The 14,613-nt window shown below is 33.7% G+C and overlaps 2 protein-coding genes across 2 annotated transcripts; both read left to right on the top strand.

The window, feature by feature from the left end:
• Positions 1-391: 391 nt before the first annotated feature.
• On the top strand, positions 392-7,755 carry USP (UDP-sugar pyrophosphorylase). The gene is made up of 17 exons (XM_021428297.2): positions 392-648; positions 767-871; positions 1,128-1,244; positions 1,450-1,590; positions 1,886-1,985; positions 2,763-2,890; positions 2,970-3,041; positions 3,126-3,190; positions 3,620-3,680; positions 3,779-3,896; positions 4,245-4,369; positions 4,644-4,720; positions 5,313-5,418; positions 5,583-5,642; positions 6,357-6,437; positions 6,580-6,819; positions 7,301-7,755. Exons 1-17 carry the CDS (start codon positions 547-549, stop codon positions 7,466-7,468), a joined length of 1,866 nt encoding a protein of 621 aa, XP_021283972.1. The 5' UTR covers positions 392-546; the 3' UTR covers positions 7,469-7,755.
• A 1,652-nt stretch (positions 7,756-9,407) lies between these two features.
• LOC110416327 (Calcium-binding EF-hand family protein) lies at positions 9,408-10,526 on the top strand. The gene has a single exon (XM_021428298.2). The coding sequence runs from the start codon at positions 9,857-9,859 to the stop codon at positions 10,346-10,348; it is 492 nt and encodes a 163-aa protein (XP_021283973.1). The 5' UTR covers positions 9,408-9,856; the 3' UTR covers positions 10,349-10,526.
• Positions 10,527-14,613: the final 4,087 nt, after the last annotated feature.

Genomic DNA, 14,613 nt, shown 5'->3' with positions numbered 1-14,613 from the left:
TTCATTATTTTTTTTTTTGAGAAAAAAAGATTTTTAACTGCTGCTAATGAAAAAGCCAAGATTGAAAAGATCCGGAAAAGCTACCCCTACTTTCCAACCTTTTCCCTTAAATTAGATTAGACAAAAAAATTTTCAGTTTGATTGCTATTATTTTTCTTTTTGGTAAATGATTATCTGATGATGAGCCAGCAAAAGAAAAAGAAAAAATTCAGTCAAATAAAAGCAAAAAAAAAAAAAGAAAAGGGAAATCAGTTGGCAGGCGTACGTTGCGTGATTGTAGAGCTGTTAGACCGTGGGCAGGTGGGGCCCATATAAACTAACGGTTGGTAACCGGTAATAACCGGTTATCGGTCACCATCATTCGAGGCGACATTCTCTCTGCTCTTCCTCCCAGTTCCCCCTCTGTCTCCCTCCTCCACTTCACATGATAAGTTAAGTTCCGTTTTGGACTCTATTTACGTAAAATTCTGGTCAAGCTTCTTCTTCTTCTTCTTCACTCCTTTATTTTCTCTTTTCTTTTTTATTTGAAAAAAAATTCCGGCGAGAATGGCTTTGGCGGTGGCGGAGATTCTCTCCAACCTCAACATCAACGGGGGAGATTGGCCTCCTAATCTTGTCAAGAATCTCGACCTCATTTCTCCGGATCAGGTCTTGCATGTCCCTGATTCCGTACCTTTTTTTCAAAAAAAGTTCGAATACTCTATATATATATACATATTGATATAGTAGCACGCTAATTATGTGCTTTGTTTGGTTGTTTTGGCAGATTGAATTGGCTAAGATGTTGTTGGAGATGGGACAGAGCCATTTGTTTCAGCAATGGGCAGAGCCTGGCGTCGAGGACGACCAAAAGAAAGCTTTTTTTGCTCAGGTTTCGGATTTTTTTTGAAGTTGTGGAATTCTACCGAACTCTGCTGTGATTTAAATTTTTTAATTATGAAAATTGTATTTTTATTTGTTTTCGGTAAATGCAGTAAAATTATGAATGAAAAAAAAAAAATTAAGGGCATAAGAGGATGGACTTTTATTTTTCTTTTCTCTGCTGTTTTGGATATGTTTGAATTGTGTTCAAGTGAATATTTTCTATTATCTTAAGAGTTTTACGTAGTGGATTTGTTTCTTTCTAGGTGGCGAAGCTAAATTCAAGCTATCCAGGGGGTTTGGCATCGTATATTAAAACCGCTAGGGAGCTCTTAGCGGACTCAAAAGCAGGGAAGAATCCGTATGATGGCTTCATACCTTCGGTAACGAATTAGTCCTTCACTTTGGAAACTTGATTTTTTCATACTAGTTTTTGATGATGTTAATTAGTATCCATTTTCTTATATTGACACAATTCATATTAATGTAAATTGACATCAATATCAAGTTTTCTTTACCCTGTATCATGCCCTTCTCTCCACTGCCTTCTCTGCAACTTTTTCTTAAACACAGTGAATTATTTTGCAGGTTCCAACTGGAGAAATTCCTTCTTTTGGTGATGAAAATTTCATCAAATTTGAGGAGGCAGGCATCAAAGAAGCTTCAAAGGCAGCATTTGTTCTTGTTGCAGGTGGACTTGGGGAACGGCTTGGATACAATGGAATTAAGGTAGATTACCTATGGACTGACAGTTACTATGTTGTTTATCCTGTTAATTTCAATTATTTGGTTCAGAAAAGGTACACAAATCTACGTAGTTGAAATATATTTGATAGATACTTTGGTGTGAAGCCTGTGTTCCAGTAAAAGATCCTGTACTCATGCTTGTCAGCACATTGGATAGATGCTTTTTTTTTTTTTAAAGAGGGTTAACCATATATTTGATTAAATCAGTCCCAACACCTTGGTTAGTTTTGCTCCCCCCAAAAAAGAAATTTTGACTAGCTATTTTTACACCTTGTAGGTTGCACTTCCAGCAGAGACCACAACTGGAACATGTTTCTTACAACTCTACATTGAGTCTATTCTGGCTCTTCAGGAAGCTAGCAGTAGGCTCACAAAAGGTTCGTATGGCATCTTATTTGTTAGGAGCCTTCCATATTCTATAGTCTTTTTAATTTTTCTCTTCCATGTGATCAAGGAAGATTAAGTGTTATTGTCCTTCAGTATATGATGGCAGCAGCCAATGGGAAATTACTGAGCAGCTAAGAGTAGCAATTTTACTAGTTGATATGCATGAGAAATTGCTTAGCGCATGAGAAATTGCTTACTCAGCAGCCAATGGGAAATTTCACTAGTCGATATGCATGGGAAGGCCACTTGGATGAACTTAGGTTTAAATTATAGCGATCATCAGAAAAGCCACTTTTCAAAAAAGTGTGAAAAATGATAGAATGATCAAGATGAAATGAGTTCCAAGTTAGACGGTAATGTTTTCTATGTAGTTAAATTTCTTGCTTATATGTGCAATAATCAACAATAGCAAATGAGCTTATCCATATAAGGAAGCTCTCACCTGGACTAGTTCCTCTGGGTAAAAAAGCACAACGATCATCTGTTTTCAGTATCTGCTTGAGCTATATTCTAGGTGCAATTAGCTAAGCAACCTGAGGCCATTAAATACTTTGTAAACAGCCTCCCTAGTTCAGCAAGCTGAACTATTTCATGTTTTTTACAAGATAGAGGTGTTCATGTCAACATATTTGCATCAATTAAGTAAGAAATATTAGTTAATATCCAACCCTTTGTTTAGTAAAATTCATTGTAGTGTTTATTACATTTTTAAACTTATTAGCTCTTTTTATCTCTTAACTTCTTTGCTCTCTCTCTCTAAATTTTAGGCGCATGTCAAAAGGAGATTCCTTTTGTAATAATGACATCAGATGACACCCATGCTCGTATATTGGAGCTTTTAGAATCAAATTCTTATTTCGGGATGAAACCTACTCAAGTTAAACTTCTTAAGCAGGTATGTAATCACTCATTGTGTGTTGTTGGTGAAAGCTGTTGTTAAGTTGCATTACGTCAAGTGCTATATATACTTGCAGGAAAAAGTTGCATGCTTAGATGATAATGATGCTAGGCTTGCTTTGGACCCTCATAACAAGTACAAAATTCAGGTAAGTGCTGTATACAAGGCAATGGATACATTCTCAATCATAAAACTTTAGGTTCTTCTCATAAACCTTTGCTTGTCTTGTTAGACAAAACCTCATGGCCATGGTGATGTGCACTCGCTTCTTTATTCTAGCGGCCTTCTGAACATATGGTATGTCTCAAATGCTTATGTGGCTTCTAAACTCTGGAAACTTGAATTTTTTTGCATGCCTTTTCAAGTTTACTTTTCTATGTTGCCTGTTGTTGTAAACTTATCTCTTTATGGCACGGAAACTCCTTATATGAATTCTGCTCTTGCCCTTGCCGCTCTTTATGGTAGTATGACTCAAGTTTTGGTTTCTAACCCACATTAAGCTATTACATTGAAACAAACTGACAACAACCATGTGAGTAAGCTAGTAATCTATCTACCATACACTTATAAATAATCTGTTTTCTAATTATCCTTTCTCTTAATTATCTCAACATTTATCTACATCAGTTACATAGCTTAAAAAAATTCAAATGTCACTCCTGGTAATTGGTTTAATGGATAATTTTTTATATTTCTTTTCATACTTTTATCATCACTTTTTGCTAGGCGTAATGCTGGTTTGAGATGGGTTCTCTTTTTCCAAGACACAAATGGACTCCTCTTCAAGGTTGACTGCTACAATTTCAATCATTTCATCCAGAGTTTTTTTATGTTAATTGTGCAAAACTGTTTTTTTTTAAATAAAATTTTACTGTTTCATTGTAGGCAATTCCAGCATCACTGGGAGTCAGTGCTACTAAACAATACCATGTCAACTCTCTTGCTGTTCAACGCAAAGCAAAAGAAGCTATTGGAGGAATTACCAGACTCACTCACAGTGATGGTATTTATATATGAAACTCTCCTCTAATCCTTCAAAGCTAGAACTGCCAATTATATGTGAGTGTATTTGCTTAGAGACCTATTTCTATAGGGACGTTGACATAAAACTAAAAGAAGGTCTGCACTTCACTAATTCTGATTTCTTTAGGTCACTTTTGCTTTTTATGCTTGTCTATGTTAATTGACGATATATACAGTGCATAATTGCGTCTTTTTCTCACTCCCACCCCTCTTTTCCTCTTCTTAGATATATCAGATATATATGATACAATTATGCTATAGTCGGTGTTTTAGGTCTCAATTGCACTATGATTTATGCTTCACTGCATGCTATTGAAATTGACTTCAGGGAGATCGATGGTGATCAATGTCGAATACAATCAACTTGATCCTCTGCTTAGAGCCACTGGACATCCTGATGGAGATGTTAATTGTGAGACAGGCTATTCTCCTTTCCCAGGAAATATAAACCAAGTAATTTTTCTGGCTCAAAAGCATTACTTAGATGTTTTAGTTCTGGGGGGATGTCTAGGGTTGGGATTATATAAAGGATTCTTTACTTATGTAAGCAATGTGGTTAGAGGGACCAAAAATTACAAAGTTTTTCTACTGATGAAAATGTCATTGTCATCATGATGATGTTTATGAAATTTAATCTGATTTTTTGTATCCATATGTGGGAACTATTCCATTCTTTGTCTAATTGCTCTCCCTCCCTTTCCCGTTCTTTTTTGGTTCTGTTTTACAGCTGATTTTGGAGCTTGGTCCATACATTGAGGAGCTGTCAAAAACAGGGGGTGCTATTAAGGAATTTGTTAATCCCAAGTAATTCTTTTTCTTTTTGCTAATTATGATTGAAACTTGTTAATGTTATGCTTTATGGATGATTTAACATCTTCGTATTGCTTATAACAAGATTCTGAAATAAACAGTGTATAGTTCTTTTTTAATTCATTAATTATTTTTAAAACCTCAAAGCATGCATGCCATGTGAAGCAACATGAGGAAGAGGAATTAAGCTGAATTTCTCGGAAAAATGTAGCATAACAGAAAATTTTGAAATAAATGGTAATCTCATTGGCATCATTTGTTGAATTTTCATGGGTGGCTATTGCAAACATCTAAGTATTGTACATTGTTCTTAGAATTTGCCTGCTGTGGGAAATTTCTTCCAGTTCTTGAAACAGTTAGGACAATGAGACAATTAAGCTCCTTTTATTGTTAGGTTCCTAGCTAGTAAAGAAGTTAGATTCAATCGATTCCAAATCATTTTGGGAAATTCTTCAACAACTTGATCTGATTTTATCAGATTGTTGATGTCCCAAGACATTAATTGTGGACTTTGTATATTTAGTCCCTTGTACAGAAGAAAGTGAGTCTCGACCGCTGTCATCTGTTTTGTCCTATATTACTGCAGGTATAAGGATGCTAGCAAAACATCATTTAAATCCTCAACTCGACTAGAGTGCATGATGCAAGACTATCCTAAAACATTGCCTCCCACAGCAAGAGTTGGATTTACGGTAACTGGTGGTTTCAAGCCTTTCCTGTAATCAGACTTAAAGTTTTTGGTCTTGATACCTCCTATCTCCTATCTGACAGGAACCTGTTTCTCTTGTCGTTCTGTTAAAGAATCTGCTATTAAATATTTATTCATAATTAAACCTCATGTAATATGGTTGTGTAGGTGTTGGATACATGGCTTGCTTATGCACCTGTGAAAAACAACCCTGAGGATGCTGCTAAGGTGAAATTATATTTTAATAATTTCTGTACTCCATCTTTCTCTATTTAACAGGGTTGCTATTATAACAATGTAGCATGTTGATGAATCGCAAATCCAGGATTTCTGGTGTTGATTGGTCTAATACACAATGGAGTGGCAGTATAATAAGTCCTTCTGTGGAGATCACAACATTGAAAAGCTATAAGATCTAGATTTTGTTGTGTAATTTCTTTCAGGAATCTATTTCACAGTTAATCATTTAAGTTTTTCTTTTATTTATCTTCCATCATACAGGTTTAAATCCTAATCATCCTATTTAGCATTATTTTGCCACAACTTCTAATAGGAACTATTTTTTTATAACTTGTGTCAATTAAGTGCACCAGTTCCTTTTAGATTCATTACTTTTCTTAAATCCAGTCCTCACGCTTGAAAAAATATAGAGTTGTTTCAAGGGATGTGCTACAGTTATTTAGATGGTGGTGATCATTATAATATCTTTTAACTCCATTCTTGTGCCTAATTCACTTTTTGTCTCTTTTAAACTGTTCTTGGTTAATCTTCAAGTAAGGCAACCTTTAGGCTGCATATTCTTTATCTACCTTAGAACCAAGGCTCCAATTTGGATATTTATAATCATGATCTTCTGTTGTCCTTTGTGATTTAGAGTTTATGTTCTGGGCACAATTTGTCATTTTGATTCTAGTTATTAATGTTTGCTCAACCTTGATTAAGGTACCAAAAGGGAACCCGTATCACAGTGCAACTTCTGGAGAAATGGCCATATATCGTGCAAACAGTCTCATCCTTAAAAAGGTTATCATGTTATTCTTTTGCTAAATTCAAGTGCTAGAATCTAGAATCTGTCTCATTATTTAAAATCTTTTTCTCACTCTCTAATTCTATCGCTCATTTTATTGTTGGACCGTTTGGTTTCCAATTTTCATATGTTTGCTAGGCTGGTGTCCAAGTGGAGGATGCAGTGCAGCAGGTTTTCAATGGGCAAGAGGTGGAAGTGTGGCCACGTGTTACCTGGAATCCTAAATGGGGGCTGACTTTCTCTGATATCAAAAGCAAAGTTAGTGGAAGTTGCTCCATTTCTCAAACGTCTACCATGGCCCTTAAGGGCCGTGATATCTTTCTTGAAGATCTATCCTTGGATGGAGCTCTTATCGTTGACTCTGTTGATGGTGCAGAGGTAAACCATAATAAATTGATAGTAGATGCATGCTATTGTTTAATCTGTTATTTTTTTGGTCTTTTTCCTTGCACTCTTTTGCAACAAGTTTAAAAGATTTGTTGTTTGTTACAACTGGATGTTTTAAGCGTTGTCTATAAGTACCATGATTGTTCTATTTATATCTTAGTTTGGTGCCATATTTTGGAATATCATACGAGATGTTTTTCCCAAATATGTTGACTTTCATGACTTTAATTTCTTACGTCTTCTTGTTCAAAAATTTGTGCCTGATCATTGCCTATCATTTCTTTATTCACTTAGTTTAGCCATTATCATTATTAGCTCAGGGATCAAATTTGTTATATTGAGTACGCGACTCTTCTCTGCTTGTAAAATGTGGAAGGCAGTTTTTTGTATGTTTGTAGGAAACTTTAGTTTGGGGTTCAGGCTTTTAGTTCAGTTGAAGAACAATTTCATAATAACATGGTTTTGGAAATAGGTAAAAGTAGGAGGATCAATACAGAACAAGGGCTGGCTTCTTGAGAGCATTGACTACAAAGATACAGCAATACCAGAGCAACTGAGGATCAGGGGTTTCAAAATCAACAAAATTGAGCAATTGGAGAAAACTTACGGTGAACCAGGAAAGTATAGCTTAAAGCCATGAAGTTGAACATAAGCAGAGACACAACAATTCTTTTTTTTTTTTTGTTGCTTTTTTGTGATTTGGTAATCACTAGTTGGTTCATAGCAGGAATAAATCTCTTTCCTTCAGTAACTTGTATTATTATCAAAGCTAGTTGGTTTAGTAAGTAATGTTCTTGGAAATAATGAGTTAAGAGGTGGTGAGATTTTGTATGATATATTATTACCTCGCCATCATTCAAACCTTCCCTATTTCTCAACTCTTCGATGTTTTTATTCTGGAATAAAATTTTCTTGACATTTGAACAAGTTGCTTATTTCTTGCATGTCTTAGCCTTTTGATATCTAGTGACAGAAAAGAGTGGTGCGATATATGTCAGCAAAGCAATCTAGTTCATGCAGATTGCTTCTTTTATCAAAGTGAAAGTGATGAGAGTAAACCTTCCTGCTGCCATTTTTGCTGCAGAAGTGTACAATGTGCTGCATCTATAAAAAATGCAGCCCATTCGTATTAACTCCTGACCTACATTAATTTCTGTTAATTTGTTATATATATGTCAGCAAAGTGGCCTTTGGATATAGATAAGGCTTGCAGAGGACCTGTATCAATATGGCTCTCACGTTCAAGTTTTTTCCATACTCCAAAAAAAAAAAAGCAGAAATAAATCAGCTGTGGCCGATGTTTAGAGGCTGTCGGTAGTAGTCAATGAGTGGCGTAAACCTTGGAGCTATTTAATGAATAATTGTGTGGGGATGGGGCTGATATGCTTACCCACAAAATCTTTGTTAAATTGCCAATTAAATACGCTTGCATATTTTTTTAATTAAAAAAGAAATTCGAATTCTATTTTTTAAATAAAAAATTTATATATTAATTATTTGAGTGTAAATATATTTGCAGATTTGCATCACACATTTTCACAATAATAAGAAGAATTTTATAGTAATTATTCTAGAAAAAAACCTGAGACTGATGCGAAGATTAAAACCAGGAGAAAGATTTGGTCAATTAATGTATAGATTTTCCATTTCTCTCTATCAAGATAGGTTTTTCCTTGGCCTTTCGCGCCTTTCAAACGGCACCTGCATCATCAATTCAACTTCCACACTCAAACAATGGGAGGAAAGGATATGTCTTAGCGCACATAGGTTTCGGCCCCAAGGCTACAGCCGACCAGATGGCCCCTTAACAAAGTAGGGGAGATGGAAATTTATGGTCCGAAATAATTACGTGTACATGGTCCAGACACGTGTTCCGTCTAGGAACCGAGAGACCAAAGACATCCTTTATTAGAACATTGGCTAGTCAATTTTTGGATCATTACTGCTATGGTTGGGCAAGGTATCATAGTTATCTCAATTTATTATTATCATCCAATACACGTTCCAATTTTTTTTCCCTCAGAATATTAGAATGATGATTGATAAAACAACAAAAAAAAAAAAGAAAACAAATATTTGAAGCTTAAATTTTTTTATATAGGTGAATTAAAATTTCTTTTATGTCTACATAAAAGTTTGGTGGGTTTTTAAAAATATACCAGGAAATAATTTTTTCAATATCATATGAATCCTACTCCTCTTTTTAAAAGAACAAATATCTAACTTCATATCAAGTTGTTAATTCCAATAGTTAAGATTTTGACTTCCATATATGCCTTAACACAAGTCTACTAGTCTTCCTAAGATATAATGTCTTAGAAAATCTCATGGGATATAAAATGATTGGTGTTTTAAATAATAACAATTGTTAGTTATAAAGATTTATTCAATTCAAAATAAAAATATAAAAATTTAATGGGATGAAATAAAGAATAAGAATTTATTTAAAATTTTTAATATTATATATATTAATTTAAATTAAATTAAAAAAGCAACTGTATCTAGCAAGATATGTGGCAACTTTATCTCAAAGAAATTTCTAGGTTTTTCAAGAAAATAATTGATATTTTATAAGATCCATGGTTTTCTTGTATTAAAATCTATTTTATAGAAGCGACTTTCAAAAAAAAAAAAAAAGAAGCATAGAAAATCAATGAAAGGGACATGAGGCACGAAGACCACGATTGGGATAGGGATTGGAAGACAAAAGTTTCATTTACTGATCCCCAGCCATTGTGTTATGTTTGCTTCATCTCTGCCCCAACAGAAAAGAATATTCAATCTTCTGAAAATCAAAATAATATTTGTTTCCATCAATAATTTTCCTAGGAAATTTCTTGCCAGCTTCCTGAATCATCTTCTCCATGATTTGGATTTTCACAAACCGTAACTACTTCCATTAGCCATTTGCATATATAAATATACAACGAACCCTTCAGGATGTTGTCATCGTATGCGCAAGAAACACTAAATTAACAATAAAGCATCGATATTTCATGTTCATGGTGACTTTCTCTTTGCCAACGACATGTCTCCCCTTAGCAATAACGACTTGCAACGGATTTTTGAGAAGCTTGACAAGAACGGGGATGGCTTGGTTAGCCTGGAGGAGCTCAACTGGGTCCTGGTGAGAATTGGAGTGCAGTTCAGCCTTGAGGAGTTGGGGTCCTTTGTGGGAAAACCATGTCTCGACTTCAATGAATTCTTGTTCTTTTATGATTCTATCTCGAACCAGAATGATGATGGCAAGAACATGGAGCCAGCAGGATCAGGGGAGGAGGATGGATTAATCCAAGCCGGTGAAGACAGTGACCTTGTCAAGGCTTTCAAAGTGTTTGACTTGAATGGCGATGGCTTCATTTCCTGCGAGGAGCTTCAAAGCGTGTTGGTAAGACTTGGTTTGTGGGATGAAAGCAGCGGCAAAGATTGCAGAAGCATGATTTGCTTCTACGACACCAACTTGGACGGCGTGGTTGATTTTGAAGAATTCAAAAACATGATGTTGCAGACCATTTCTTAACTCTATTGTGTGAAAGTGCAACGAAGGTTCATGATTATGGATTGCCTTTTGGTTTCTCATTTGAGCTGATGCTGATGATGATTATGTACCATCTCCCTCATCCCTTTGTCAATATATATCAAGCGTTTTTCTTATCATCGGTATTAATAGCAACTATTTTTAAGCAAAATTTTCTCTATGATGTTGTTGAGTTTGTTCATGATTTTCTTCTGCTCATCATTCCTCACTTTTCTTCCTCTGTTAGGGTTTAGGGTACTTTTTCAAAGCAACATCTAAGGGCAAACGAAAAGGTACAATGTACTGGACACCAAGGGTACCGTAAGATACGTGCTGGCAACGAGTACATTAAAGTTCTCACCAAATTTCTTATTATTTTCAATTTCAATGTGATTAGTCTGTGGTTCCTCATTTATACTAGATTTGGTAATTTTTTATATGACATAATAATATGATACGAACAATGATACAAGTTTAAGCAGATTTAGATTTGAATTAATCGTGTTTCGTGTATTAATCACGTCAAATCCATATAATTTGTTTAAAACATGATTCGCTAATCGCATTTTCATTTATTATCTATTTATTTAATCGTGTTCTTTATATAAGCACGTTTAATTCACGGTTATGATTATTTATCGATCCATATAAATATTAATATTTTTATAATAATTAAGATTCATTTATATTGAACTTTATTATGTTTGATAAATATTATAATATTTATAAACTTTTATTATAAATTTGAATAATATAATATTATATATATTTTGAATATAAAGATCGAAGATTCAAATTTTACTCTTTAAGTAGAAAAATCATAAATGAACCAAATATTTAAATGTAAATAATAAAATCATATTTTACTTGTACATATTTTAATTTAATCATTTTATGTAAACATGTTATAAATTATATAAATTTTAATTATATTAATCATGCCGTATCATATAAAATTTAATTCAATATATTTAATAAATAAGTTAATTATAACATACCGTGTTACATATTTATTATATATATATTCATGAATGTACCTAACATTTAATAGTTTATGAAACACATAAACTCAAATACCTTAAAAAAGAGAGCCGGAAAAGACATGAATTCGGACAGAATATATAAAGTCGGTGCCTAACATGAGTTAGGCGGTTGTTGCAAGGACCTAGAATAATTGTCCGGCAGGTTCCAGAAAGTTCAGTGACTGACTTTGGAAGATGCCAACTTTGTGTGGCATTCATGGTAAGTCTACTTGTCTAGTCTCCATCACCTTTAACATTGTTTTGAGATATTTTCCTGGCCTTGATCTTGTCCATCATTTGGCCAAAAGTCTTCGCCGCCAAACAAATTGTAACCACAAATCCCCACCTATAATGGAACCCCCTTTTGCGGTATTCTGATTCTGAAATCTCCAAAAGTAGTATAATAATGTTGGAAGGGAATTGCATTGCAAGGTTTAGACAGGAAAAGGTTTTGCTTAGAAGAACAGCAAGGTAATATTCTGAGAAACCTCAACCCAAGCTGCTGATGCTGCTGCAGCATCACTTGACAATGTCAAGTCAGAAATATTGCCTATATTAATTTTCTGCCCATGGCATTGAAAATTATCTATGGGTTGTAGTAAATTAATCTGGGTCCTAATTTTTCTCACCCACTTGCATGAAACTTTAGTTATCACAATTCAGAGATGCCCTTTTGTTAGGATATTAAATAGAAAATGTTGACAGATGGGTGGACGACTACAATGTCCAAATTGGCAGTTAAAAATCTTCCTTCAGCCAATGGAATTAAAAATGTTTTTAAATACTTAGACAGACGACTAACTTAAAAGGACTACAAGGACTTGTACGGTAGTGTACTTTTGGCATGTTCTGCGAAGTTGCTATAAGTCTTTTGACAACTTCCCACCAAAGTATTTTAAATTTATCAAGGTCAAAACTGACTTACAATAAGATCATGTATGTATCTATATATATATATATATATATATATGAGACATACCAATTTTTCTTGGCATCAACGTTGTTGGTTTCTTATGGTATTTGAGTGAAAACCAATTGATCCCATAGATATTGTTACTAAGGGAAAAGGTCCAACCTTAGGCACGATGCTAGACCTTTGAATGCCCTTTTCCACCAACTTTTAAGCCATGCCTCTATATGTATATGTGGAGACTAAAGCAAGTCATTTAGTATGTCGTTTTTACACCTTCTAAGACGATTCTCTACAGTTGAAAACCTTGGTTGTTTGAATCAGCAATCAGCTTGAAAGGGAAAGGAGGAAAATATGAAAGAGCTACCCCTTTCTTGGAACATATGAGGATGGATCCCGGAAGGAGCAAGGTTTGAAGACTAAAATTGACGCCAAGAAACGAGGACCAGTGGCAGAGGCACCGTCGCCTGTCTCATTTTCTTGTTCACGGAACAAGTATGTGCCTGCTATGTCTCAGAAACTGGCACAATTATTATTTCTAGTAGGTAAAGTAGGTACCGATATGGGCAGGTTTGGTTTGTGTCAGAGATATTTATAAATTTCCGAAGTTTGGTAATGAGATGTTACAATTACTAGGCATACGGTAAATGGTGGTGGTGGTAACTGATAGGTGTCAAACTTGGCATATAGATTGGCAAATAAGTTGTATAAGTGTTAGTTTGCTGCTACGCTTAATTACACGAACAAAGAAAATTAAACAAGTGGTGGCAGGTTGGTTGTCTACTGTAATTTTTTACCTTGGTTTTTTGTACTAGAATAAATTGAGGGTTCTTTTCAAAAATATCTTCATAAATTAGGTGTTTATAAAAATAGTACTTTCTATAATTTTAACTATTTTTAATTAAGAAAAATTAATTTTGAATAAAATTATCTTTGAATGAAAGTTATCTATATGTTTATGTCTACGCTTCAAACTGACTTACATGTTTTGAGATTTTTTCGTCAGATCATTCATCTATAGAGTACTTTTTATTAAAAAGAAAAACTTTTAAACATTTTGGAATGGTTTTTGATACACGAAGAAAAATTTTTCAGCGTTTTGAGCATTTTAAACATTTTGGAATGATTTTTGATACATGAAGAAAAACTTTTGAGCATTTTAAGCATTCTTCTCCGAGTAGGTATAATCGTTGATTTTATTATTAAATGAAATATGATGTGTTATTTGAAATTGTTAATTTTGTTAAATAAGATTCAATAGTTTTGATGGTTTTTAAACATTACGTAATGGGTTTTTGAGTATTATATGACTAGTTTTTAAGTATTGCGTGATTGGTTGGTAGATATTGTGTGACTAGTTAGTAAGGAATTGCGTGACTAGTTTTTAGATATTATATGACTTAGGCATTGCTTAAAAATTAGTCATGTAAATGCTTAGAACCTAGTCACGTAATGCCTAAAAATTAGTTACGTAATGTTTAAAAATCAAAGATACAATGATTAAGTCACGCAATACTTAAAAATCAGTTTCACAATACGTAAAAATCAGTGACACAATGTCTAAAAACAAATAATACAATACATAATAATTAATTAATTTACTTGCTCGCAATCAGGTTTAAGTTGACAAAATCATACAGTGTTTTAATTTACAGATATGTCTAATCAATTTCAACTCTTGAACTTTGGAGTTTTATGAATATAAATAAATTAACCTAAGAAACTGCACCCGAGCATTTGACTTATTGGTTGGTGCATTATCTCTCTGTTTAAAAAGCAGGGTTCGAATCTCTCATCCCTAATTATTAAAAGGAAAAACCTAAGAACCTAAAACACATATCGTGATGCCATTACTACTCTTTGGGATATGAAGAAAAAGAGATAAAAAGAGATAGAGGAATTATCGTGATGTCATTACTACTCTTTAGGATAGGGAGAAAAAGAGATAAAAAGAGATAGGTGTTATGAAATAAATCTAAAAGAACAATTATAAGAGAAATATAAGAGAAAGTATTTAAAGGAAAAAAAAGTATTTAGGGAAAGAGAATAAATCTTATTGAAGTGTGTATACAAATGAACTAAGGGGGCCTATTTATAGGCAAATAACCCTCATACAAAATGAAGATAACACTTAGAGATTAAATGGATTATATACTAATCTAATATGATTTACATCAAGTCTAGATATAGATAATATAAATGGATATTCACAAAAATATTCATAACACTTCCTCTTGAATATTTATTGTATTAAGAATATGCCTCGTTAAAATTTTACTAAGAAAAAACCTCATGGGAAAAAAATCCAAGTGAAGGAAAAAGAGTACATAATTCTT

The sequence above is a fragment of the Theobroma umbraticum genome, unplaced genomic scaffold, assembly GCF_002168275.2.
Source record: "Theobroma umbraticum cultivar Fairchild unplaced genomic scaffold, ASM216827v3 scaffold_51.0, whole genome shotgun sequence".
Lineage (NCBI taxonomy): Eukaryota > Viridiplantae > Streptophyta > Magnoliopsida > Malvales > Malvaceae > Theobroma > Theobroma umbraticum.
Note: the sequence above shows the minus strand (reverse complement) of the source record. Positions and strands in the feature narration are given on the sequence as shown.

Excerpts from the sequence above, each read along its gene's own strand:
- USP (XM_021428297.2), top strand. The coding sequence starts at position 547 with ATGGCTTTGGCGGTGGCGGAGATTCTCTCCAACCTCAACATCAACGGG. Across the intron at positions 2,891-2,969 it reads AAGTTAAACTTCTTAAGCAG|GAAAAAGTTGCATGCTTAGA; the intron begins GTATGTAATCAC and ends ATATACTTGCAG. Across the intron at positions 3,042-3,125 it reads ATAACAAGTACAAAATTCAG|ACAAAACCTCATGGCCATGG; the intron begins GTAAGTGCTGTA and ends TTGTCTTGTTAG.
- LOC110416327 (XM_021428298.2), top strand. The coding sequence starts at position 9,857 with ATGTCTCCCCTTAGCAATAACGACTTGCAACGGATTTTTGAGAAGCTT.